We start from the raw sequence: 27,412 nt of genomic DNA on the forward strand, positions 1-27,412 counted from the left end.
AGGGAAAGCAGCTCGATCGACAAAAAATAAAAATTTTTACACAGCTTGCTCATAATGCATGTCCTATTTGTACATCGTATTTGGCCGAATAAGCATCAGACGGGTTGAAGTTCTTACCTTTTTGGGACTCCATGGACCAAGATCTGCTTTTATTATATAATCAATACTGATCTACTTTAGTAGAGCATATGGATATAAAAAAAAATAACTAATTTGGATGAAATAGGAACATCTTTTTTCCATTTTCATTTACCCAGTTCATATCTTTGTTTTGTGTATTCCTGTGAGGAATTCAATCTCAAAATACCATCTAAATAACTATGGTCAAAGAGTTAAATGGGTCGGGAAGAAAAAGTCTGAGATGACGTATTTTATTCTTTATTTAGTTGTACCAAATAAAAATTGATATTTCAAGTATTCAGATCTTATCTCGTAACTATGTATTTAATTTTTGTTTGAATCTAATCATTTAGATCTCAGTAGGTATACTATTTTCATACTTTTTTTAATACAAATATTACTATTGCAAAGTACTTCATTCAACCATTTTTTATTTATAATTTTTATCTATTTTATCCTTGTTATTAAATATTATTTATAATCTAACATTTAAATGACTTATAATAACTATTTAGAAGTGATATAATAAAATTACTATAAAAAATACTTGTGAAAAAAATTAAGTGGACTTTATATAAGTCGTTAATTTAAAATATCAATGGTTAACTAATTAGATGCGATATAGTAAAATTACTATAAAAAATATTTGTAAAAAAAATTAAATGAATCACATATAAGTCGTCAAGATAGTTTAAAACACCAAGAGTTAACATCTAAATTTGGTATGCAATTCTATATCATTTAAATTTTATAATTAGTGGATAAATTTTCGAAGCAAACGCGTGATAAAAATTATATAGATCCAAATTGTATATTATTACTATGTAGAAATGTCAGCGAGCAACAACCAGTTAGCGATTGTCATATCTGCTTTTGATTGAAGATATTTTTTAAATTTTATTTTTTTTACGTTAATTTTTATAGTCTGTTATATATTTAAAAAATACGTAAAAAATATTATAAATTACAACAATTAACAATTTAAATTATCTCAAGGCATAAATTTTTTTTTGATTGACTTGATATTCTATCTGTGCAACATAAATTGGGTTAGAGAAAGTTATATATCATTTGAAAATGTCATAGAAATGTAATAAAAATCACAATAATTAAAACTATACGATTTGAAGATTGTATAAAAAGAATTGGTTTGACTTTTAAAGTCTATCAATGTCTTAAATTGAAAAATTACACAGAAAGTCATATAATTATTATAATTAGCAATTTAAAAAATCTAAAAATTATATAACATTTGATTGACTTTTCTAAATATTTCACCAGTATCACATAAATTGAAACAAAAAAAATGATATATAGTATCTGAAAAATATGTAAAAGTACTATAAATCAATACTTAATATCTTAAAATATTTAAAAGTCATACGAAAAATTCGATTATTTTTCTAAATTTTATATGTGTTACATAAATAAAAAAAAATTAATATTTATTGAACCTGTGCTAGTATGGCTAATATTTATTTAGCAAACATAAGAAAGATACATAAAATCCAATCACTCAATTATGTAGAGAAATATTCAGTGAAGTTAATATGTTAGATGTGATCCTAAGTGTCCTGTATTGATGTAAATTCATGAAATGAGACAGAGAAAAGAAATCTGCGAATATAATTTTTCCGAAATAAAAAGGAAAAATCAAATTCATATTGCAAACTGGAGCCTGCGTGGCAGACGACGTTAAATGCATATATCCTTTGCTCGAAAACCCTCTTAAAATCAGAATGACTTTGGCGAAGGATTATTGGGAGGAGCGAAAAGCTTCTACTGCCTGCGGATTCAGCCGTTAGTAGGAGGACTCTCTGCTGTCCGCGTCAAAGGTCCATTGATTTGCTCTTTTAACTTCTCATGGCTTTGTTCTGCGTTTTCTGTATTGGAAGACCCTGCTGTTTCTCCCCCCCCCCTCCCCCTTTCAGATTCACATTCTCCGTTTTTGCAGTTGTTTTTGCAGAATCAAGCGAGTATGGTTGATTGTAACATAGACGATAGCAACGAAACCCTGCCCCAAATGGGGGATGCCATTTCTGGTAAGGACGAAACAAATGGAACCGAGTCGAAAAAGGACTTACTTGCAGAAAAAGACAACTTGTTCACTGCTGGAGTCGTTAATTGCACTAAGAGTGAGTCCCTAGGGTCCAGCCTACTCGATGCTAAGAGTCTTCAGGTGCAGAATGAACAAGACTGCTCAGCAGACGAAAAGGTTCTCTCCAAATCTCCCACCATTGCCACCAAAACTGAACGCTATGTAAATGCTAGTGAACTTCAAGGCCCTGGTGGCTGTAGGGATAGTACAAATCTTGATTCTAGTGAACAAATGGCCTCCAGAGTCCAGAATGAGAGTCCTGTGGAAGTAAGACCTGATGATGAAGAACCTAAACAACGGAAAGATGGGGTGGTGATTGGTGGGGAGTTGTGTGGAGTCCATCCGGCATCTCAAATGGAACCATCTATGGTGCATGTTACTGGTACAGAGGAACTAAAAATGGGAGTGAAGAGGTGTGCCTCATTATTAAGCAATAAAGAAATGGAGGAGAACCTCAAGGGTGGAGTGATTTTGAAGCAGGTGTTAATGGAAAATGAAATGAAGGAGGGGTTGGATGATGTGCTGAAAGAGACAGAGATGCTATCAGCCAACAAGACTAAGGATGAATTGCTAAAGCCTGAGTTGGACGTGGAACATGATATTGATGTGAAAACACCAGCCAAGACCTTTCTACTGGAAACAAATCCCATGGGGGAAGATGAGTCTGGAACAGAAGCAGAGCAAGCTGCATTTATGAAAGAGCTAGAAGCTTTCCACAAAGAAAGGTGCTTGGAGTTCAAGGCCCCACGGTTCTACGGAGAGCCATTAAATTGTCTCAAGTTAGTCATGCATGCTTTTCTTAATCTCACCTATTTACTTTGCTTGATTTTGTTGAACTCGGTCTAATTAGTTTTGTTCATGTTTTGTCAGATTGTGGAGAGCAGTGATCAGACTTGGTGGTTATGAGCAGGTAGGTATAGAGTTTAAATGTGCTGATGTGATGCTACCACTTTATCAACAAACTTGTATAACTGTAAGAGTCAAAGTAGTGCAAGTTTGGGGTGAAAAAGAAGTGCTTTGGATTAAAAAAAGGTCTGCTATGGCTAATGGCTAATGGCTAAGGTTAAGGTAGGGGCTAGAAAAGATTAACTGCACAAATCTTTCTTAGAAATAGGGAAACAGCTACGAGAAACTGAAGGAAGAGGAAAAGAAAAAGAATAAGTTCTTGTGGTCTCTTGTCCCAGGCCTTCGATCTAGTGGTAAGAGAGCAGCTTTTGATGTGTGTGTTAGGTGAACATTACAGGTTCGAACCCTGCCACCACCAAAAGCTTGGTATTTTTTTATTTTTTTTAACATTGGTAAATTGGTATTCTCCAGCATTAGGATAAGCTGTCCACCTTCAGAAATTACAGCACCCTAATAAGAATCATAGATTTCCTGTTAAATCAAAAGCTTGGTATTTTAAATGGAGAAGGGTTGGTCCGGCTCATTATCCACCGAGTTTAGGACCGGGCATCCTTGATCCTCGGGGACTTCTTCATTATAAAAAGAAGTTCAAGTAATATTTTCCGGTCCTCCCTCCCTTTCTCCTAGGCGAAGGGATTTGAAAAGAAAACCCAGGTTTTCATCACCTCTGTGAAGAATTTATACAGTGACCTAAAGAGCATGCTAAACATATTCTTACTCTTACTTAAGAACAATCCCACAGCAAAGTAGGAAAGTAGGCAAATTAGTTTCAGTTCGTGCTGGAATAAAAGGTGGTGGAATTGGTCGTCTTGATAGGAAAACCAATTGGTGCAGTTTTGATGAATATAATACGTAAGCCAGGGGAATAAAAACTCTAGCAATCAGAGCTACACTTCCTCAAGAATAAACATTCAAAATACGGCTGGATAAGCGCCAAAGAAGTGAGAAAAGCTTCTTAAACTAATCATTTAGAAATTCACCTTATTAAATTGGAATTAGTTTTCCTACCGGGATCCTTATTGAGCAATGAGGGAGTTGCCTACATTAATCCAAGCCACCTGCTTTGAATAAAAGTAGCAACAATATTCATTCTTGCTTCTCTACATTTTACTTAGGGACTTGAGCCAGTTATTATTTGGATTATTTTAAGAATCTTTTATGAACAAAAATCTTTTGTTGCTCCGTGATCAATTAGTTTCCTTTCCACCTTTTCCTCCTGTGGTGATAAATGACAGAGTTATGTTGATCTTGTTGATGGATAGTTGTGTTAACGTGAGCATTGAGAGGTGTGAAACCCATTATTATGGAAAAAGGGTCAAAAATGCTCCTCACTTATGTGAAATAGTGCAAAATTTCTCTATTTTAACTTCGGCCCCAAACATACCCTTATCACTGGTGGATTGGTTCAGATTTGCCCCTCGGCTATGGGAAATAGAACAAACTTTCCTTCCATTTGAATTTGGTCCCAAGTTGCACGTATTACCCTGCTGAAGCAAGCAAAAGGAACAATGGTATATATGTTCAGAATAGATTCCAATGAATGGACTAGCTCATATTTGCGCTGGTAAACTAGTAGAATTCACTTTTTTTGATCCACCCTTTTTTTTTAGGGTAAAAGATATGACTTCTATTTCTAAAATAACGAGAGGAAGAATAAAAAGATGAAAAAAAGAATACGTAGATTTTTCCCCCAGAATTACACATTAATAGTAGAGATTCGCAAAACATTTCGTGTTGCTCAAAGGACAATTAATACCTCTTCTCTCTTTCAATTTCTGTGTATATGAAGATCAATACTCTTTTGTTTGGTGAATTACAATTACATGCATAAATAATTTAGCTCAAATGAAATAAAATTGTTATTTTATGAATTTTGTTCTTTCTGGCATGCCATCAATCACAATTTCATTAGCAAGATTAGAACTTCCTGTTAAGTGTACATAATAACTTCCGCTATTTATTTGTTTACGTTTTTATTATTTTTCACTGATTTAAGAATATATTTGTGTTTGTGTTCTTGAAAATTATTTATTTTCCCATGAAAAATAATTGATTTAATTTCTAGAATTGATATTCCATTTAATACTAATTGTTAAAGTTCAGGAGAATATTTTTTTTAAAAAGGGGAAAGGGATATTGGATATGATGAGCAATTAACAATAAAATATGTTTTAAATGGATAAAATAAAAAAGTTGGAAGTGTGTTAGTTTTGAGGGGCGAATATGAGCTAGTCCACTCATGATAAGCGCAATTTGAAACCAAATCCAAATGGAGGGCAACTTTGTTTTATTTCCCACAATTGAGGGGCAAATCTGAACCAATCCACCAATGATAGGGGTATGTTTGGGACCAAAGTTAAAATAAGGACAATTTTGTTCTATTTTCCCATAGTTGAGGGGCATTTTTGAACCCTTTCCCGTAGAATAAATTAGGAGATTCTATGGAAACCTTGACTCTTATAGAGGTTGGCATATGGTAAAGAAACATTATAATTTTAACTTGGTTTGTTTGTTGTGATTTTATATAGGTATTTTGGTTGTAGAAAGAATATCAAGATTCTACCGAGAGCTCCTTGCTAGTTGTGATGTGGTCTAATTGGTTGGAGTATGCTTTTTTAACATTTTGGGAGTGGTTTCTTTTACTAAATCATGTATGATAGAGAGTGGCTTTCTTTACCTCTCTTCAATAAGGATTTAATCCTCTTTCAGGATATCCGGTTGACTTTTGTAAAGTGGATTAGTGACTGGTGGAAACATCTGTTTCTTGATGTATTTATACTTCCTACTTGGCTTTTAATACAATTTTTTTTTTAAATTTTTTTTATAAAAGAGCCTTACTTTCTTGCTCAAGGTGTACCATATAAGTTTACTTACTATAATTCTAGAAACGTGTTAAGAGTTTTTTTTTTTTTTTTTGGATCAAGTCAAAGCTAGAAAAGTGTTATGAGTTAGAAGGAGAGACTACAAGAACTTTATCTTTGTTCTCCGTTGAGCTTACTATCACTAGAACTCTTTAGAGTGGTTATAATTAGGTTGTCTATTTTGTCTTATCTCATCTGTTTCTTTCACAGTTTAACAAAATTCATGGTTGCCTTGTAATGGAGTGTACAATCCTATACTCATCGGGTATTTCCTATTCGTGGTCTTGCAGGTAACTTCATGCAAGTTGTGGCGACAAGTAGGAGAATCATTCAAGCCCCCCAAGTAAGGCTAAACTCATATATGTGGTTTGCCTCATACTTCATTTGATGTGGATTTGATTTGCTGAGCAACATTGTTTTTGAGTGTCTGCTTATTGTAAAGAAAGAGAGGTTTTGTGAGTACAATTACTTTATTATTCCTCAAACATGCTAGAATATAAATAATGCTTACAAGTAAAATGGAAAAAGGATTATTAATTCCTATTCCTAATTACACAAAAAAAGAGTCTAAACTTTTCTATATTTTCAAGGTCTGGATGCTTGCTATTTTTTTTTTGAAACTGCTAAAGTTGTATTCTTCAGCGTGGGCACAAGAATTAAAGAGTTTGGTAGCTTTTGATGTGAAAATCAAGCGTGGGGTGATAGGAACAAGGGGAGAAACTGCTTGAAAATTGCGTAATGCAGCTCAAACTGTTTTCATGGAATGTGAGGGGTTTAAATTGTAGGGATTAAAGGAGATTACTTAAAAGTATGGTTATGTGTTGGAATGCTCATATTATATGCATCCAAGAAACAAAGCTAGAAGGGGAGTTGACAGAAATAGTTAAACAATTATGTGGGTGGGTGGGGGGAGGTGGATAAAATTTGCTTGTCCAGAGGCTAGTTGGACATAGGGGGAATTCTAATGCTTTTGGATAGTAGAGTTTGGTAGGGGAGGTCCGAGAAACAAGGGTGTATACTTTAACATGTAAATTTGAAGCACTGATGCAGAATTTCTCTTGCCATATTTCAGGGGTCTATGCCCCCAATTGCTCCGTTGAAAGGAGATTAGCATGGGAGGAAGTTGGTTCTGTTAGGGGTCTGATGGAAGGTCCATGGGCAGTATGTGGGGATTTTAATGTATTTAGGTTCATCTCAGGGAAAAGGAACTGCACAAGAAGAACAAAAGGGAGGAGGGAATTCTTAGATTTTATTGAGGACATGTGTCTGATTGATTTGCAACTGGAGGAAGCCAAATATACCTGGTTTAAAGGGAAAAATCATGAAGCTGCATCAAGAATTGATAGGATTCTAATAACTGAAGAATGGGATGAATGTTTTAGTAACTTGAAGCAGATGCCATTACAGAAGATAACTTCGATCACACTCTCATTACCATGCAAGGCAAGGTGAATCTTGGGATAGGAAAAAAAGCTTTGAAGACTGATGGCTTCGAATCAGGGGATGGTGAAACAACTTTAATTTTTTTGGTAGATCGGATTACATTCTAGCTTGCAAGGTGAAAGCTTTGAAGTGCAAACTCAAAGAGTGGAACAAAGATGAGCAGGGGAATTTGGCTTTCCAAAAAAAGGTCCTGTTACGTAAGTTGTAAGAAACAAAATTAGTATTAAGAGATAGAATTCTTACTGAAGAAGTGATACAAAGGAAAGCATGCTTAATGCTAGAATACGAGGAATTGATTAAAATGAGGGCATTGCATGGAGACAAAGGTCCAAAGCTTTCCGGCTAAAGGAGGGGACCAAAAATACAAAGTTCTTCCACAAAGTTGCCAATGCTCACAAAAGGTATAATAGCATAGACCAGCTGCTAGTACAACTTCTAGTACAAGGAGAACTCACTCAGGATTCTATTGAAAGGATACCAAAATCTATACACTAAAACAGTGCAATGGAGACCAGCGAATCACTTCCACAATTGCTCAGTTATAACAACGGAAGGAGCCTTCAAGCAATAGTTGAGGAGGAAGTGTTAAGAAGTACAAAGTTGTGTGCAATAGATAAGGCTCCAAGACCTGATGACTTCACTATGGGTTTTCCAGCAAGTGTTGGGAAGTGGTAAGATTAGATAGTATGAACACATTCCACAACTTTTATGAGCAGGAAATATTTGAGAGGAGCTATAATGCCACTTTTATACCTCTAATCTCAAAGAAGAAAGGTGCTAAAAAATTGAGAGATTTCAGGTCAATTAGCTTGATTGGTAGCATATATAAAATATTTTCCAAACTTCTCACTGGAAGGTTGAAAAAGGGTGATGGAAAAACTTATCGACTCTCAACAAATAGCCTTCGTCAAAGGTAGACAAATTGTGGATGCAGTATTGGTGGATGACAGAAGCAAGAAAAACCAGGAATACTTTGCAATTTAGACATAGAAAAAGCCTATGACAATGTTAGCCGGGTTTATCTACTAGCAGTATTGAGAAGGATGGGATTTGGGCAAAAATGCATTCACCGGATATGGTATCGCATTTCTATAGTGAGTTTTTCAGTTCTTATCGATGGTACCCCAACAAGGTTCTTTAGATCACAGAAGGGTCTCAGACAAGGAGATCCTTTGTCTCCTTTTTTGTTCTTACTAGCAATTTAGAGCCTCAATAGTATGGTTAAATCTGCAAATATTTATGGGTGGCCAAGAGGTTTTAATGTGGCTAGAGAAGGAAGGAACAACTTGGAAGACTGCAGATGATACATTCATCTTTTGTGATGCTGATGAAGACAACTGATAGTACTAAGTGTAATCCTTGTCCTATTTGAGGGCATGTATGGACTACACATTAGCCGGAGGAAGAGTTTCTTGTACCCTATCAATGAGGTCTCAAATATGGATTCCTTGAATGCTATTCTGGGTGGTGAAATTGGTAGTCTGCCAACCACATACCTAGGTATGCCATTAGGAGCAAAATCAATGTCAAAAGAGATATGGAACAATGTGTTTGAAAAGTGTGAAAAGAAATTAGCTAGATGGAAAAGGCAATATTTGTCATTAGGTAGAAGATTAACTCTCATCAATTCATTCTTAAGAATCCTTGCCTACTTATATGATCTCCTTGTTCCCTATTCCAGCAGGGGTCATTAGCAGATTAAACAAAATCAAAAAGAATTTCCTGTGCAAGGTAATAAAGACAGAAAAGGTTATTACCTAGTCAAGTAAAAGTCTCTGATCCGTGACAAAAGGCTAGGGGTTTGGGGATCAGGAATCTGGAGAATCACAACAAAACACTCAGAATGAAATGGTTGCGGAATTATGCTAATGGCAAACAAACTTTATGGGGAAAGTTATAGAAGCCAAGTATGAAGAGGAAGATAAATGGATGACTAAAGAAGTGACAGCTCCATAAGAATCCTATGGAATGAGCTGAAAAGTTTCTCCAAGATTTAAGTGAACAATGAGAGAAAAACCTGTTTTTGGAAAGATGAGTGGCATAAGGTTGGTAATATGGAAAGAATGTTCCCAGAAATACACTGCACAGTGAATCACCGACATAGTACAATAGATGAACTTTGGACACAAGAGGGGTGGAATTTCAATTTTAGAAGGCAACTCAATGATTGGGAAGCGCAGAGTGTGGCAGAATTCATAAGTCAAATTGAACACTTTAGTGGGTTGAATGAATGAAGTGATGAACTATGGTGGCTAGGCAGTGAAAAGGGCTCTTTCAAGGTGAGAAAAGCTTACAGAAGGTTGAACAACTCCAACATGCAGCTTAACTGGTGGCATGATTTGTATGGCTTTTGGCAAGGGAGGCAGTTCTTACTCATGAGAATCTCATGAAAAGGGGAATAACCATATGCCCCAAATGCTTCCTATGTGGCGAGAAAGAAGAAACAGTCAACCATTTGTTCTTGCATTGCAAGATAACAAGACAGCTGCGGAGATTGTTTTTGAATCAGGGTGTATGCCAGGGAAGATTATAGAAACCCTATCATGATAGGATCTAGTTGGAATGTTGCAAAGAGTAGAAGCAGATTGAGAATAGTTCCGGCTAGCATTTGGTGGTCAATATGGAAAGAAAGAAATTCCAGATTTTTTGAAAATGTAGAAAATAGTGTGTAACAAATCAAGTTAAAGTGTATCTTGAATTTGTGTTTTTGGTGTAATCAGATATGGTCAAATGATCCTGCCTCTATTATTGATGTTTTAGACTCATTATAGATATAGGATCATAGATTTTGGTAGTGCGCTTGTAAATATGGTTGTGTACAACCTTGTTCTGAATATGCAAGAAGTTACTAGTTTCAAGAAGAAAAAGGGTATGATGGCCACCTCCATAAAGTGTCAATTACAAATTTCCTATCAAGTCTACAATTTGATCTACGTCTTCTATACAAAGTTGTTTACACCAAAAAAGTAAAGATACTATACAATTTCATTTAACCTTATGAATGGAATTGGATCTATCTTCAAAACATCTCCCATTTCTGTCCATCCAAACCGACCCCCATATACATGACAATATTAGCCTCCACCATTTCTTTTGACTCTTGCTACCTCTTCTCCTGATCCAGCAACACAATACGTTGCTATACATCTGAAGTATGTTCTGGCTTTGTCCAGTTCAAGCTTGTGATGTTGAAAAACAAATTCCAGAGTTGAGCAGTGAACTTACTGTGAAGAAATAGATGGTTGTTTGTTTCTCCTTTCAAATTGCACAAAAACCACCTGGAACCAATTGTCTACCTTTTTTCTGAAGCACTTCCCGAGTTAAGCAAGCCCTTTTTATTTCTAGCCAAGTGAAACATTTCACTTTTGTAGGTATATTCCCCTTCCAGAAATAGTTTCAGTAATGTTTAGGGCCTGCACCCGTAATCTACAGTCCTCTTTTGTATGCATTGTTGACTGTAAAAGATCATCTTTGTTATGGTTCCATTGAATTTTGTCTCTAGTATTTGTATTTATGTTAAAAAACCCTAGTTTTCCTAGTAACTCTGCCACCTTCTCTATCTCCCAATCATTGATAAATCTTCTAAAAGAGATGTCCTAGCCCTGTTCCGACCATCAACCACGTATAGACAAGTCTGGAAAGAGTTCACTATGAGGAGATTCGTCTATCCTCACATCTTTTTAGAATTTGGTTTTGTTTCCATTTCCCACCTTGATGAACAAATTTTCTTTCATCCTAGGTCACAAATTTCTAATTGTTTTCCTCACCCCACACCATATGGTTTTCTAGTGCTCTTTGTTCACCAAGGACTCATCTCTCCATATTTAGCTATAATCACCTCTCTCTAAAGAGCTTCACCCTCCTTAGTGTGTCTCCAAAGCTACTTTATTAATACTTGTTTTGAAGTCTTAAATTTTTAATACCCAACCCCCCTCTTTCTTTGCTAAGAAGTACAGTTTTCCAGTTTAGACTATAGTCTTTTCCTTCCTTGCTGCCTTGCCATACAAACTTCCTCGTCTAACTTTTCTAATTTTTCCACCACATTGATTGGGATTGGGAATAAAGACATCACATAGGTAGGCAATGAGTCAAGAACAGAGTTGATGAGAATTAGTCTTCCTCCTAGAGAAAGATATTTAAGCCTTCCATCTAGATAATTTCTTTTCAATCTTCACCAAGATATCATCCCAAGTTTCCAGTGCCTTATGATTGCTGCCCAGAGGCATGCCCAGGTAAGTGGTGGGCAATAATTTTACACTGCAATAGCTGAATATGAGGAACCTCATTCACCGGGAAAAGACTGCTTTTTCCCCAATTGACTCTCAAGCCAGAAACTGCCTCAAAACAAACCATAATTACCCTGATTTAACTAATTTGTTCTTCTGCAGGCCCACAAAAGATGATTGTAATGTCTGCATAGAGCATATGACAGACGTCACAAGGCTTGCCATTCTTATATATTATTAACTTTTTTAACAAGCTATTTCTCTTAAAAAACATTTTAACGCTTCCATCGAGTTAGAGTGCGTAAGATATACACATTGTAAGTTTTCATATCTAAGAATTACTCCCCCTGTTTCAGTTTGTTTGACCTACTTTTTTAGTCTGTTTCTAAAAGAATGACCTTTCTTGGACTACTTTTTAGTCTGTTTAAAAAAGAATGTCCTTTTTCTCTTTTAGCAACTTTTTAATTTCAACTTTCTATATGCCATGTTTAAGACCACCAGAGTAAATGGACATTTTGGTACATTTGACATATCTTTAATTTGAGACCACAAGATTCAAAAGTCTTGTTCACTTTCTAAAACTCCGTGCAAGTCAAAATAGGCCAACAAATTGAAATGGAGCGAGTATTAGGTATGCATTTTTGCCATATTTTTCAAACTTCTGACATTTTTAACATTTTCCCACGAGTTGGAGAATATGTGCATGCTCTTAACTTGCCCCAAATATACCCAATTTTGGAGCAATGGAGTGATTTTGTGAGCATATCGGTAATTGATCACTCTAGTTGACAAAACCTATAGCAATACACTTTGTTTTTTTCTCTGAAGCAATGTAGTGCTGTCTAATTGTCACAGATCAATTTGAGTAGTTCTCTCTCCACACCGTGACTCTTGGAGAAGGCGCTTTAGTCATATAAGATCAAATGTAGCCAAAGCCATATCTCAATAGTTTGCCTCTCCTCTTTACTTCATTACCGTGGCAGTGCAGCTTACTTTTTGTTTTTCTGGAGCAGCTCCTTCAGTTGGAACACAATACTCTGAGATGGTGGTCTATTTGCAGGACACCTTGTGCAATCTGCATCATAATACCGAATAATGCTTGCATGTACCCTATTCGTATGCAAAACCTTGTCCTAGAGAGCAGTTGATATACCTTAAGATGTGAATCTTCGTATTCCAGTGACCGTTACGAGGAGTTTCAAGATCTATTTGTGACGGTAATAAGAAATGAGATGTTGGATTGTGTCATCCTAAGAAAAATGAGCTGCCAACAAATTACTAGTAACGATCTTTGTTTTTCAAAAACTCTGTGTTCTTAAACAAGTTTAACATTTGGGTTTAAACATGTTTGCACTTTGCAGTCCAACACTCCAGATTCTTCCAGTATATCCAAAGTAGGCGTGCTTTCTGTAATGGGAATTTCACTACTAGTGCGTCACCTTAAGGCCTAGGAAGTACCTTTAGTTTACCCAAATCTTTAGTTTGGAAGTGGCTGATAAGATGTTGCCTAAGTTGGGCAATGCGTTCATTATCATCACATGTTATAACAATGTAATAAACAACAGAATATATGTTTGCTGTAATGAATTTATTTTGATCAAGCTTGACTTTCAAAAGGTTTACGGTCATGCCCATTAGGGCCTTTTGACTTTGAAATGGGAGAATAAGATTTGGAGAAAGATGAAGACTGTTTTGGATACCCACTAGCTTAGTTTTGGTCCAAAAAAGTTGCACCAGAATTATTCGAAAGCTCAAGGGAACAATGACAAGGGGATATGAAGTGTCGTATGGAAGAGTGTTTATTGAAAAATACGGAGTTCAATTTGGGATTGGGGAGCCGATGACATCTTTTCATGTATGATGTAGCTCTTGGATGAGTATTATGAAAGAGTAGAAATTTTGTTGAAACATCATGTAAAGTAGGTAGTGGAGGGTGGAAAAGATGTGAATCACCCACTAGGCTTTGGTGAAACATGTTAGGAGTAGCTTGGATGATGCCAAAGCTATTGAAGAATGAGAAATGAAAGACAACGTAGGAAGCAGTTTGTGTGGCTCTCATATAGACAACATAGGAGGGAGGAACAAGTGAGAGTATGAATTTCTCTAATTCCGTAAGAAAAGGCTAGGAAATTTATGGTTTTCTTGTGTATTTGGAACAACTTTACATACTACTCATTGGTCTCTTTGTAGAACTTTTTTGGTACTTTTTTTAATCAAGTAAATGTTTCGTATAAACCTTGTATGCGGGATTTTCCCATTAAATCAAATAAAATATTTACTTAAAACATTGTATTTGAGCCTAATGAGTTCTTATAATGTTCCTAACTTGTTTCAAGCCGGGCTAGTATACCAACGAGTTGTCCACCAGCTTACTCTATTGAAGATTATTTCTAAGGGTGAGCTTATAACATTATATTTTATATTTGTTGTTACATTAGTACTCATTGTAGCTTATTTATGAATTACAACTTCAAAATACATTGGTGATGAAACGATTCATGTTCACTCCATTAGCATTTGTTTCTATCTGATTCTAATATTTTATCTAATTCTCTCCTGCATGATATTAGAAGTTTCTTTAGTAGTTGGTGTTTCCTAAAAATGGAATTGACTTGATCATTTGTTGTGTTCAAATCTGTGCAGGACTTGTACTACTGTCTCTTGGACGTTCCGATGTTTTTACGAGAAGGTCTACCTGAAATTGTTTCCTTACAAATTTTGTTTCTCTTGAAATTTAGTTGATGGATTTTTTTTTTTTTTAATAATATGCTTTGTTTAAACGTGACTTAAAGGGAGTGAGCATGAATACTTCGAGTCGCTCTTTTTTTTCTTTTTTCAAAAGAGTGGCTGAATTTCAGTTAGGTTGTTTGGCTAATATTTAGTTGTACTATAATTATAGTATCTGTGGAATCTAGTTCAAATGGTAACAGATTATTGCTATGGAAGGCGTAATTGTCTTTCTCATAAAGGTTCAAAGGGAAGAACCATGTATACAGTCCTTAAATTCTGATTGATATATTTGTAGTCTTTAAGCGTTGCATTGCAGATCTTCAGTATTCAGGTGTGTACTATTGTTATTTTGTGGTTGTTGAGCGCATCTATAGCATGTTAGGATGGTAAAACCAATAAGGTGTTCGTTCTTAAAAGAACAAGTTCACTTGGGAGAATCGATAATATTCTTAAGCCAAGAACGGGGAAAGGAAGGAGAGTAAGAAAACGAAGACTCATTCTTTGTATTTGTGGTTTAAGCTATGTTGCACCTTTATCGCTTCTTATAACTACAATGATAGCCCTTCTTCTAGTCTCTTCTTTCTCTCTCCATATTTTTTGATAAAGTATTTGTTAAAGCAACATAAAGAAGTCACTGGAAGCAACATTATGAGGGGGTTATTCACTGGGATTTAAACTTTTCAGAAGGAACCTTCATGATTGGGAGATGGAAGAATTCCACAATTTGTTAGAACTTTTGTATGGGCTAGACACATCAAACAACTTGTTGGATGCATGGAGGTGGCAGGAGAGTGGTGACGACTTATTCACTGTGAGCTCTTTTTATAAGAGTTTTCTAGTGAGGGAGGAAAGTGTAAATCGTCTTCTTCTGCATTATAAGGTGGCTAGCTAGTTATGAAGGGAGACCTTAAATTTGTTTAGGCTGCAATAGGTCATGCCGGGTAGAATGAAGGAGGCTTCGCAAAGTTGGACTCATAAAAGGGGGAAGGAAAGCCTGTGAGCATGGAGTGTTTGCCCCCTTAGCAATCATGTGGTTTATTTGGAAAGAGAAATAGAAGCGCTTTTGAAGGGGTGGAACTTGATTTCGTAAAATTAAAGAATAGTGTTTTTGTACCTAGTTACTTCTGATGGACTTGGCAGATCCCTATTTATATAGACGATTAGAGCTCTTTTGTTGAAAACTTTATTTTGGTGTAGGTTCTTTTCTTTTGGTATATGTATTCGGGATTCCCATTTACCTCGTAAGAATGGGTCTTGGGTCTAATTTATCCCCAAAAGCTAGCTCATGTGGGAAGGATTGTCCAAAAGTTCTATCTCCCAGCCATTTGTCCTTCCCAAAAATTAACGTGTAAGCCATTTCCCATACCATTTGTCCATTATTTTTTTTTCTTTTCAATTTCTTTGTTCATATATATTTGCCGTTTATGCTTATAATTATTAGTCTCTTAGACTTAAAATCTGGAGTATTCTTTCTTCCACTTGTGCCTCTATCTCTATTAGGTCTAACAGTTTGTGATGGATACACGAGGAACCTGATAAAAAATTCTATATTTAATCATGTTCTCAATTGTAATGGTCTTGTTAATTGGTCGCATTCTATTGATATCGAAAGTGTTTGAAGAGTTAGTCAAAAACTTCTTTGTAGCTATATACTCACTCTGTTAATAAAAGAATGACCTATTTTGATTTGACACAGAGTTTAAGAAAATAAAGAAGAGTTTCGAATCTTGTGGTCCTAGATAACAATTATGTCACATTCATCAAAATCTCCTTTAATCTTGTGGTCTTAAACATGCCACGTGGAAAGTTGAAATTAAAATATTGCCAAAAAAGGAAAGGGATCAATCTTTTTGAAACGGATAAAAAAGAAAAGTCGGTAATTCTTTTTGAAACAGAGGGAGTATTTTGTTTTACCTTACTGCATTTAGACTAATGAGCTGTCACCTTTTTACAGGCCTTACTAGAATATGAAAAGCACAAAATGCGTAGTGGTGAGCTTCCTTTCACTGATGCTGCTTTTGCAGAAACTACTAGTGCTGGAATCCAGGTAATTCCCGTGTATCCATCTTTGCAACTTCTCAGAGTTTGTGTGTGTGTGTGGGGGGGGGGGGGGGTTGAAGGGGGTAGGGATAGTGGTTTCATGCTCGTTGGTTGGCTCTCCTATGCATCCCGACTAAGGTCTCACGAACGTGCACTTCCCTTATGCATCCAACCACTTCACTGTCCTTGCGGATCAGATATCCATATAATATACAAAAAGGAACCCCAGATATTTGAGATCTTAGGATGCACTAAAGCGCGACGACTTTCGCGCAGCAGCTGCGCTCTTGCTGTAGTGAAGTTGTTCGTGAAGGTTAAACAAGATTTGTGTTAAGTAGCCAGAGGAGTCAAGCCAAAAAAGCAAGACATGGTTTTCATTTGATTGACGGAATCAATCGTAGTTTTTCTGCTATGGACCGCCTTTGGGCAACAACTACTCTTGGGATCCAATTTCGAGATCAATTTGACAGTGAAACTCTTTAAGCAATGATCTTTCCCGTGTCATTTCTCTTGATGCGATACAAAAGACGACGTTCTCGAGTCACTTAGCCACTTGACCTCTTTTCTCAAAAAAGACATTGTACGGGCTAGTCGATCAAAGTTAGAGCGGGTAGGGAATGTTTATTTACAGTTGTTGTAGTACGACTTTTCAGGTCTTTCAATAAGTAGTCAGCTGTTGGCGACGTTGATTGAAGCATCTATTAGAGAGAAGGCACCATTCAGATTCAGACTTGCAAGCATTGGTTAGTATGCAACACCAATTTTCGATCATTTTTTCTTTTATAAAGTAATAAATTTCATTAGACACGGGTAAAACTTGTTTGTATACAAGACGTATACCAAAAGTAGAAAACCTTACAAGAGGACACGGTTTTCTACAACTGACGCCCACTCATCAATACATGTAGACTTTTATTAAATAAGGGAAAATAGACTATTCCTTAAGGGTGTGTTCGGTAGGGAGGAAAATGTTTCTAAGAAAACATTTTTTTAGGAAAACAACTTGTTTCTTACTTATTCTTTTGTGTTTGTTACGCAGCTAGGAAAATATTTTCTAAAGGGTTTTGTATATATTTAACACAAAACAATGAGAACGAATAGGATAAGAAATGTGGGATAAGAAAAATTTTGAATTTTTTTTTAAAAACAAATTCTACATTTTTTTTTATGAGGGGGATGGGGTAGGGATAGAGGGTGGGGTAAAGATGAAGTTTTGATTTTTTCTTTTAAAAATTACTCCCTCTGTTTCACAAAGAATGAATTAATTTGACTTGGCACAGAGTTTAAGAAAATAAGAAACTTTTGAATCTTGTGATCCTAAATTAAAGTTATTTCAAATGTGCCAAAGTGTCCTTTAATCTTGTGGTTTTAAACATGCCATGTGCAAAAATTGAAATTAAAGTATTACCAAAAAAGGAAAGGGGTCATTCTTTTTGAAATGGATTAAAAAGGAAAGTAGGTTATTCTTTTTTAAATGGAGTAATATTTTTGGGGCGGGGCTGGCAAAGAAAAATATTTTAAATTTTTTCAAAAAACAAAATAAAAAATTTTTAATTTTTTGTTTTGTTTTTGGGTAAGAATTTTTTTGGAGGTGGGGTGGGTGATTTTGAGAATGGTATGAACGTTGCAACTTGTTTTCGCTGCTTTGATTAAGGAAGTCGTTTTTCTTATGTTGAAGGAACTTGTTTTCCTAGGAAAAATATTTTCAAAACTTTTTAGCCAAACAAACATGAGAAAATAGGAAATTCTTTTCTTTTTTCCAGAAAATGTTTTCCTCCATACTAAACACACGCTAAGTGTACAAACTATTTCCCAGAAGCCAAATACTGTTAGGAAGTGCACCAGTGAATAGGAAATGGAGTTATGAGCAATCTCACTTATGGAAGGGTCTTGGACAGCAAGAAGACTTGTGAATCTATTATCCTATGGAAAATTGGGAAAAGAAACAAGTTTCCTTGTAGGGTGGGACAACTGGTAGGGAGATGGTGCTTTGGCTCTGTGAGAAATATAAGAGAAGGATATTATTTGAATTGTTGTAATTGCATTATTACATTGAGACCCTATTTATAGACACTATATTTCAATCCTTTTCCAAGTAGTACACTACATTACAATCCTTTTTCAAGTAGGATTCTGTATGTTATTCCTTCTCCTACTCATATTCTCACGCTCCCCATCAAGCTGGTGCATACAAATCATATGTATCAACTACTAAGCTTGTCATGGACGTCAGTCAGGGACTTGGTGAAGATATCTGTAAGAAAATTGGTAAGGATTGTTGGGACGTCTGGGCGATCACAGTTGAAAAGGAAACTGAAGAAGTGGTAGGAAAAGTAGTAGACATCGTCAAAAAGTCGATTTGTTACTGGAGAATTGACGGAAACTGGTATGAAATATGTAGGTCATCATGAAATCAAGATAAGAGTAGATCTTCAACAAGAAAGTCGCTGAAAAACTTGCTATAACATACTAGCATGCCGGATTATTAGATTTGACGATTGAAAAGTGGTCAAAATCTGGGTAAAATTATATTGGATAAGGTTGGAATGATGACACGACTCTATTGGCAAAGAAATATTATATGGGTAGGGTCGGAATGACGACATGACCCTATTGGAAAAGAGAAACTATATAGGTAGGGTCGGATTGACGACACGACCCTACTGGAAAAGAGAAACTATATGGGTAGAGTCGAAATGATGGCACGACCTTACCGAGAAAGAGAAATTATATGGGTAGGGTCGGAATGATGGCACAATCCTACGCAAATTAGATTTGAGGAGGTCTTCGAAAAGGCGCACGAAACTACGCAAATCAGATTTTGAGTCACCGGAAAGATGCACGGTGCTATGTGACTCAGATATGAGAAAGTAATCCAAAAAGATGCATGGTATTATTAAATATGAGTAGTTCAAAGAGATGCATAGTGCTATGCAAATCAGATATGAGAAAGTAGTCATCGAAAAAATGCACGGTGCTATGCAAATGAAATATGAGAAAATAGTCACCAGAATTATATACGGTGACCCAACTTTTGCTAACATAATCATTGGCCAAACGGGTGGAATATATGATTTATAGTCGCCCACTGGCAGCAGAAACTCTTTGATTATTTACTAAGATCGTGGAAGTTTAAATTTGATTGTTGTAACTACATTATTACACCGAAACCCTATTTATAGACACTACATGCTAATCTTTTTCTAAGTAGGACGCTATATTACAATCTTTTTTAAAGTAGGATTTTGTATGTTATTCCTTCTCCTACTAATATTCTAACAGGCTCATAAAACCCACCAGGGACTAAGGCTGCATTTGTTTTTATTAAGATTCAGACGTTTTAATCTAAATACATATCTGAATGATTAAGATGTTGTCTTCTGACCTAAAAACTGAATGGTTAAGACTGTTTGTTTTTCAATATCTGAATATGCAAAATTTATTTATTTGCATATATAATAAAAAATATAATTCAAATAAAAAATAATTATATATTAGAAAAATATTTAATTGAATATAATAAAATTATTATTTTATTAAAAAAATATTTATATTTATTAGTGATAATGGAGATGGTTTGTAATGGTGGTGGTGGCTGTAATGATTGAAATTAGTGATTAGTAATGTTGGTGGTGATAGTTGTGATTGAATAGATGTTTGATATTGTAGTGACTGTTTTGATGGTGACGATTAGTAGTGGTAGTGATGTGAAGTTGGTTGATGTTAGTAGTTGGAGGTGTTGATTGTGATAGCTGAAAAATGAATGCACATGATGGTTGACGATGTGTTGGTGGTAGTTGGAGATGTTGTTAGCTGTGATGGAGGAGATGATTATTAGTAGAGATATATTGTAGCGATGATGGTGGTTGAAGCGGTGATAGAGGTGGCGACACCGATGACAATGGCGGTAGTGGCCGAAGCATGTGTGGATGCTGAGGATATGTTAGTGGCAGTAGTTGTGATAGATGAATTGGTTAGTAGTTGAGATTGGCCAATAGTGCATGGTGGTGGTGCTGGCATTGGCGTTGACTGTTGTGATAGCGGCTGGTGTAATTAAAATAATGGAGGTAGCAGATGTGGTAAGAGGTTGAAAATGGTGGTTAGTAGCAATTATGATTGTGAATGGTGGTTGTGATGGTGGAGGTGGTTGGTGGCTAGGTGGTGGTTGACAATGGTGGTGGCGGCAGAGGTGGTTAGTGGTGGTAACTGATGTTTATGGATAGAGTGATGGTGAATAGTATCCAACACAAGAATGCCTTATAATGATTCTTAGTTCCAGATTTGAATGATTAAGACCAATTCAGACCTATTAAGAGGCAAAATCTTAATGAAAAACAAATGCACTTAGTGGTCTGAAGTCTGAATCATTTAGATTCAGACATCCATTAAGTGCAAACAAATAAGGCCCAAGTCTAATAAAATCAAAGTGGCTGACTTTATTAAGGATGGTAGATTACCTACTGATGATGCCCTTTACAAATTAGTGTTCATGGCCCCTCTAAAACTATATTCCTACTCCTTTATCTGGATCACGTACTACCCTACAGAGGAATGCGGTGAAAAGGAAATAGCATGTAGAATCACCACAATACAAACTTTTGGAAATGATCTCTTCATGCATCATGTACTATTAGAACTTGTTCTTGCAGGGGAATCAAGCCTCTGGATCAGGTAGAGCAAGAAGAGATGCTGCAGCTCGAGCCATGCAAGGTTGGCATTCTCAACGTCTTCTTGGTAATGGTGAAGTTGGAGATCCGATCATTAAGGTTTGTGAAGATGTTTACTAGTTTATTCCCCAAGACAATAGCAAATGGATAGTTTCCAAATGGTTCTTTAATTTCTTGCTTGTTCTTTCCTTTTGGCAGGAGAAGAACTCAGTGTCTTTGCCAAAGCGTGAAAAGCAACTTAAAAGCATTGGTATCATTTGTTAACTAATCCTTTTACAGGAACAATTTTAGTTGGGACCTTTAGATTCTTCCACTGAGCTCGCTTTTTCAATGAAGGTTTGAAGCGGAAAAAGCCATCTGCAATGGAGCATGCTGCCAAAGTTACTGGCATGAAAGTATCAAAACCGCAGTTAAGATTCTGTTTTTTTTCTATTTTTAATGGACTCGTTGCTTACACATAAAATCCAGGCCTCCTTCTTTAAGGAAATGCAGATCACTAGTTCACATGCACATTTTAATATTCTCGTGAACAATGCTTTCTGTGAAAGGCACGGATAATCACATTCAACAACAACAAACCCAGTGTATTCCCACCTAATGGGGTCTGGGGGGTAAGATGTACGCAGTCCATACCTCTACCTCTGATGAAGTAGAAAGGCTGTTTCCGATAGACCCCCGGCTCAAGACACGAGATACCACACAAACACATAGTAAAGCACAAAAGCAGATTACATAACATAAATACGGCACCCATAAGTAATATAAAACAGAGGAAAGCAGAGGAAAGCACACAGATTCGTAATAAAACATGGAACACGGAAGACGGAATCATAACAGGAATAAAACCCCCACCAAGTAATTTCCTACACTAGCGACCCAAACTGGCCCTAATGTGAAATTTTCCTTGTTTTCTTTATTTACTGTACGGGGGTCTATCGGAAACAGCCTTTCTACTTCATCAGAGGTAGAGGTATGGACTGCGTACATCTTACCCCCCCAGACCCCACTAGGTGGGAATACACTGGGTTTGTTGTTGTTGGTTGTTGTTTCTTTATTTACTGATATTTGCTGAGTACACCCTTGTTTCTAATTGGCATGCGCCTTATGCTACTGTCCTGAAATTTATTGAATTACCATTATAAATAATTTCATCCTGTTACTGCTGCTTGTTATGGAAGGATATCTAAGTTCCAGAAGTCTAATAAACCCCTTTACATCCCCAAATTTGCAGTTTGGAGACAATGGTAGTGGATATTGGCCCTCCTGCTGACTGGGTGAAGATCAATGTGCAGAAAACTGTACGTTTCTCTTTTTCCACTGGCATGAATCAATGTTAAATGCAGTGTGTTATATTTTCTCCAAGGGGATCAACTTGCAATGTTAAATTATCTGTGCAGAAGGATTGCTATGAAGTCTATGCTTTAGTTCCTGGTCTTTTGCGTGAAGAGGTAAATCCTGACATTGTTGTTTTTCCTGCACTATGAGCTGGAAGCTGTACGTGATAAGTGTTGATATGATTTGAGCATAATATACGTTTAGGCCATAACTTTTGATTATATTTTATCTACATAGAACCATATAAGAATGGAGTGTATCTTTTAAATGCTTAACACTGCTTACTATTTTCAGTGCTACCCAATTAGGATTCTTATGCATCTTGTGTTCTTTGTGTCAACACTGAACTGGACTATCTCCAAAATATTTTTGGGCTGGTCAGTTGATTGATTGACTAAATCCTATTTTGTAATGGTTACTTCTTATCATTGCTGATGCAAAAGTATGACAATTGCAATTCTACCATCTGCCATAACAGGAAAAATATTTTTCTGATTGTGTTCTGATTATTTTCAGCCGTCATTCACAGTATAATACCAAATATTCTTTTATTTCCTTGTTATAACACCTCTGGGTGTATTTATAAAAAATTTCAGGTTCGTGTGCAGTCTGATCCTGCTGGTCGTTTGGTTATTTCTGGCCAACCTGAACAGCTGGACAATCCTTGGGGTGTTGGTCCATTCAAAAAGGTTTATTCCTTACACTTTTGAGCCATTGATGTTATCCCATGAACCATAAGAAATAATATCATCTGTAAATTACCTAACAAATTTACCTCTGCTGTTTAGTGTTACTTTGTGGCGATAAAGTGTGCGCCTTTTTAACTGGCTGCAGCACTTCTAGTCTAGTAAACGTATTCCTTGTGTTGAGGGAAGAGATAAACTTTGATTTCACGATCAAAAAGACTTTAATGCCATTCTTCTCATCCATTTATCCAATAAAGTTGTTAGAATTGGAGTAGGAATATGAATAGTTCTTAAAATCCTAGTTGTAAAAGAATTTTAATGTAGTGTCCTACTTGGAAAAGGATTGAGATGTAGTGTCTGGAAATAGGGTCTCAGTGTAATCATGTAGAGACAATAATTCAGTATTCTTCTTCTTTTATATTTTTCACATGGAATCAGAACCTCTACAATCTTGTTAGCGAATCAAAAAACTTTTGTTGCCAGTGGGCGGCTATTACCCATATATGCCGTCCGTCCAACCAATGATCATGTTAGCAAAAGATTGAGCCACCGTGCTTCTTTCCGATGAATGTTTTCTCATATATTATTTGCGCAGCACCGTGCATTTTTTTGGTGACTATTCTCTCATGTCTGATTTGTGTAGCACCGTGCATCTCTTCGGACTACAAATTTAATTTGCGTAGTTTCGTGCATCTTTTCAGGCTACTTTCTCATATTTGAGTTGCATAGCATTGTGCTCTTTTAGTACTCCTTAGATTTGATTTTCGTAGCTCTGTGCGTCTTTCCGGTGACTCCAGAGATCTGATTTGTGTAGGGTCGTGTCATCATTCCAGCTCTACCCATATAATTTCTCTTTTCTAGTAGGGTTATGCTATCATTCCAACCCTACCCATATAATTTCTCTTGGTCGTGTCATCATTCCTACCCTACCCATATAATTTTATGGTCTAAAATAATCTCCTCGAGCCTGGTTTGGGAAGTTCTACAATTTTTCTTTTCTAATAGGGTCGTGCCATCATTCCGACCCTATCCATATAATTTTTCTCAGATTTTGACTACTTTTCAGCTGTCAAATCTAATAATCCGGCATGTGACCTGTTTTTGATTACTTGTTCAAGATCTACTTATCTCTTGATTTCGAGATGACCTATATATTTTTTATACTAATTTCCGGCAATTTTTCAGTGATAGACTTTCTGGTGACGTTTACAACTTTTTCAACCATGACGTCCAGAGCAGTTCCATACCAATTTTCTTGCAGATACCTTCACCAAGTCTCATACAGGTCCTCGTATTAATTACATTAGTAACTAGCTCAGTACGTATGACCTGTATGCACCAGTTTGGGGCGAGTGTTAGAATTGGAGTAGGATTGAAATAGTATATAGAATCCTAGTTGTTAAAGGATTTTAATGTAGTGTACTGCTTGGAAAAGAATTGGAATGTAGCGTCTATAAATACGGTCTAAGCGTAATAATATAGGTACAACTATTCGAGGTGAGGCTGAGACGGATAGTGTCTATCTCGGAAAACCAGTTCGGATTTATGCCCGGCCGCTCGACGACGGAGGCAATCCACCTGGTACGGAGGTTGGTGGAGCAATATAGGGAGAGGAAGAAGGATTTGCACATGGTGTTCATCGACCTAGAAAAGGCGTACGACAAAGTCCCCAGGGAGGTGCTTTGGAGATGCTTGGAGGTGAGTGGAGTACCACAGGCATATAGCAGAGTAATTAAGGATATGTATGAGGGAGCGAAAACCCAGGTGAGGACGGCGGGAGGAGACTCAGAGCATTTCACTGTCCTGACAGGATTGCATCAGGGATCTACTCTTAGTCCCTTTTTGTTTGCGTTAGTAATGGATGTGTTGACGTGGCGTATCCAAGGGGAGGTGCCGTGGTGTATGCTTTTTGCAGACGATGTAGTCCTGATAGATGAGACGCGAGGGGGTGTGAACGACAAATTAGAGTTGTGGAGGCAAACTCTGGAGTCTAAAGGGTTCAGGGTGAGCAGAACCAAGACAGAGTATGTGGAATGTAAGTTTAGTGACGTAAGGCGAGAGAATGAGGTAGTGGTGAGGCTAGAAGCACAGGAGGTAGAGAAAAGGGATAAGTTCAAGTACCTCGGGTCCGTGATCCAGAGTAACGGTGAGATTGACGAGGATGTCTCGCACCGTATTGGGGCGGGATGGATGAAGTGGAAACTTGCATCGGGGGTGCTGTGTGATAAGAAGGTGCCGCCCAAGCTTAAAGGTAAATTCTATAGGGTGGTAGTCCGTCCGGCCTTGCTGTATGGAGCGGAGTGTTGGCCAGTTAAGAACTCCCACACCCAAAGAATGAAGGTGGCAGAAATGCGGATGTTGCGCTGGATGTGTGGACTGACCCGAAGGGATAGAGCTCGGAATGAGACTATCCGGGAGAAGGTTGGTGTGACTTCAGTGGAGTGGAAGATGCGGGAAGCACGATTGAGATGGTTCGGACACGTGAAGAGGAGGGGCATGGATGCCCCGGTCCGTAGGTGTGAGAGGCTAGCGTTGGATGGTTTTAGACGGGGTAGGGGTAGACCGAAGAAGTACTGGGGTGAGGTGATTAGGCGGGACATGGAACAGTTACAGCTTACCGAGGACATGACCCTAGATAGGAAGGTCTGGAAGACGCGAATTACGGCAGAGGATTAGGGTCAGTTCGGGTCGCTAATGTAGGGAAGTAATTGGTGGGGGTGTATTCCTGGTATGATTCCGTATTCAATGTTCCGTGTTCCGTGTTCCATGTTTGTGACGAATCTGTGTGCTTTCCTCTGCTTTATATTCCTGCATTCCTGCTTTACTCTGTTTTATATTCCTTATGGCTGCAGTATCTATGTTATGTCATCTTGCTTCTGTGCTGTACTATGTGTTTGTGTGATATCTCGTAACTTGAGCCGGGGGTCTTTCGGAAACAGCCTTTCTACTTCATCAGAGGTAGAGGTATGGACTGCGTACATCTTACCCCCCCCAGACCCCACTAAGTGGGAATACACTGGGTTTGTTGTTGTTGTTGTTGTTGTTGTATTCGATATTATTCTTTCTTTTATGTTTCTCATGAAAGTAAGTGAAACAAAAGAAACTGCTCGAGTATTTTGGTACCAAATTTTCTTTAATTATGATGCCAACTTTTTTTCAGAACTTATTTTATTCTGATCTCTATCCAATGAATTGAAGAGAATATAGGGCATAGACACTAGAAGTTTGAGAGTGCGTGTGGACTGTGTCTCAACCCTTGTGTAATTATACTGTATAATATAGCCTTGTCTGCAATAATTTTTAATTCCTTTGACTTTGGATCTTCTAATACCAGTGATAATGGGACCATTCTGAATTGTGTAATATTATACAGTTATGTACTAATTTAAATGTTGTTAAGAGGGATTATTACAACAAATAAATTACATTATAACATAGTTGGAATCAAGGATTTCCTGTTGCATAGCACTTATATAGTGGCAAATTTGCTTGCCACATCAATAAAACATCTATTTTAAAGGGTCTATTTGGTGTCATCCGTTCACATTTCTAGTGAGCTTCTGTTTAGAACTGCCATTCTATTAAAAGAGAAAGGAGAAATGGCAAAAACAGTTAAAATCTTCTTTAAGTTATTTGTCTCAACATTACTGGATTTATCTGCTTTCAGTTGCAATTCGAATGGTTTAAAACTAGGAGTTTGTTTCCCAGGTAGTCAGCTTACCTTCAAGAATTGATCCTCATCAGACCTCTGCTGTGGTTACCCTTCATGGGCAGCTCTTTGTGCGTGTACCATTTGAACAATCAAATATGTAGGCTGAGGCGAGTGGCCTCCTACATTATCAGATGGCACCCTAGGGTGTGTTGTTTTTGGAAATGGAGGTGAATTTTGGCTTGATGGTAGTGCAAGTTGTGCTTTTTAGTGCCTGGTAAATGGTAGGTTTTGTAGTTTGCCCAAGACTCTGATGTATGTATTTTAGATAGCAGAAGCTGTCATGCCATTTCCTCTAATCCATCTCCTATGCCGACTCAATCCCATAGTCTGTTAAATTTTGTACAAAATCATGCCCACATCGCAGCACCTTGAGTGTGAGACATCTTTCTGAACCTGGAACCATTTGACGATAGCTGCTGTTCCAACTCCGAGATTGCACAGTTTCTAAAATAAAAAATGCTATGGGCCATTCATTGCTCAGAGAATTAATTATCGAGAAATCTACATCTTATTGCAATGGTGTGATGCAACAGCATTGGTGTTCCCAATTTTGTTTTATTCGTAGGAAGGCAGTAGCAGAATTTCTCG

General features: G+C 36.9%; 1 protein-coding gene across 9 annotated transcripts; it reads left to right on the plus strand.

The window, feature by feature from the left end:
* The first annotated feature begins 1,607 nt into the window (after positions 1 to 1,607).
* On the plus strand, positions 1,608 to 27,337 carry LOC107840654 (AT-rich interactive domain-containing protein 6). Of its 9 annotated transcripts, none has more exons than XM_016684581.2 (13): positions 1,608 to 1,955; positions 2,087 to 2,997; positions 3,089 to 3,128; positions 6,276 to 6,328; positions 14,298 to 14,343; positions 16,339 to 16,431; positions 21,059 to 21,190; positions 21,290 to 21,341; positions 21,428 to 21,500; positions 22,323 to 22,389; positions 22,489 to 22,539; positions 23,023 to 23,115; positions 26,821 to 27,337. In XM_016684581.2, exons 2-13 carry the CDS (start codon positions 2,099 to 2,101, stop codon positions 26,923 to 26,925), a joined length of 1,704 nt encoding a protein of 567 aa, XP_016540067.1. In that variant the 5' UTR covers positions 1,608 to 1,955; positions 2,087 to 2,098; the 3' UTR covers positions 26,926 to 27,337. The 9 variants fall into 9 exon arrangements, with proteins under 9 accessions (XP_016540067.1, XP_047251252.1, XP_016540066.1 ...); XM_047395296.1 differs by having other exon boundaries at positions 1,660 to 1,955; positions 21,074 to 21,190; XM_016684580.2 differs by having other exon boundaries at positions 1,661 to 1,955; positions 2,075 to 2,997.
* Positions 27,338 to 27,412: the final 75 nt, after the last annotated feature.

The sequence above is a fragment of the Capsicum annuum genome, chromosome 8 (assembly GCF_002878395.1).
Source record: "Capsicum annuum cultivar UCD-10X-F1 chromosome 8, UCD10Xv1.1, whole genome shotgun sequence".
NCBI classification, from domain to species: Eukaryota; Viridiplantae; Streptophyta; class Magnoliopsida; order Solanales; family Solanaceae; genus Capsicum; species Capsicum annuum.

Coding starts and splice junctions, on each gene's coding strand:
- LOC107840654 (XM_016684581.2), top strand. CDS start 2,099: ATGGTTGATTGTAACATAGACGATAGCAACGAAACCCTGCCCCAAATG. Junction 14,344..16,338: donor TCCGATGTTTTTACGAGAAG/GTCTACCTGAAA, acceptor ACCTTTTTACAG/GCCTTACTAGAATATGAAAA. Junction 16,432..21,058: donor CTACTAGTGCTGGAATCCAG/GTAATTCCCGTG, acceptor ATGTACTATTAG/AACTTGTTCTTGCAGGGGAA.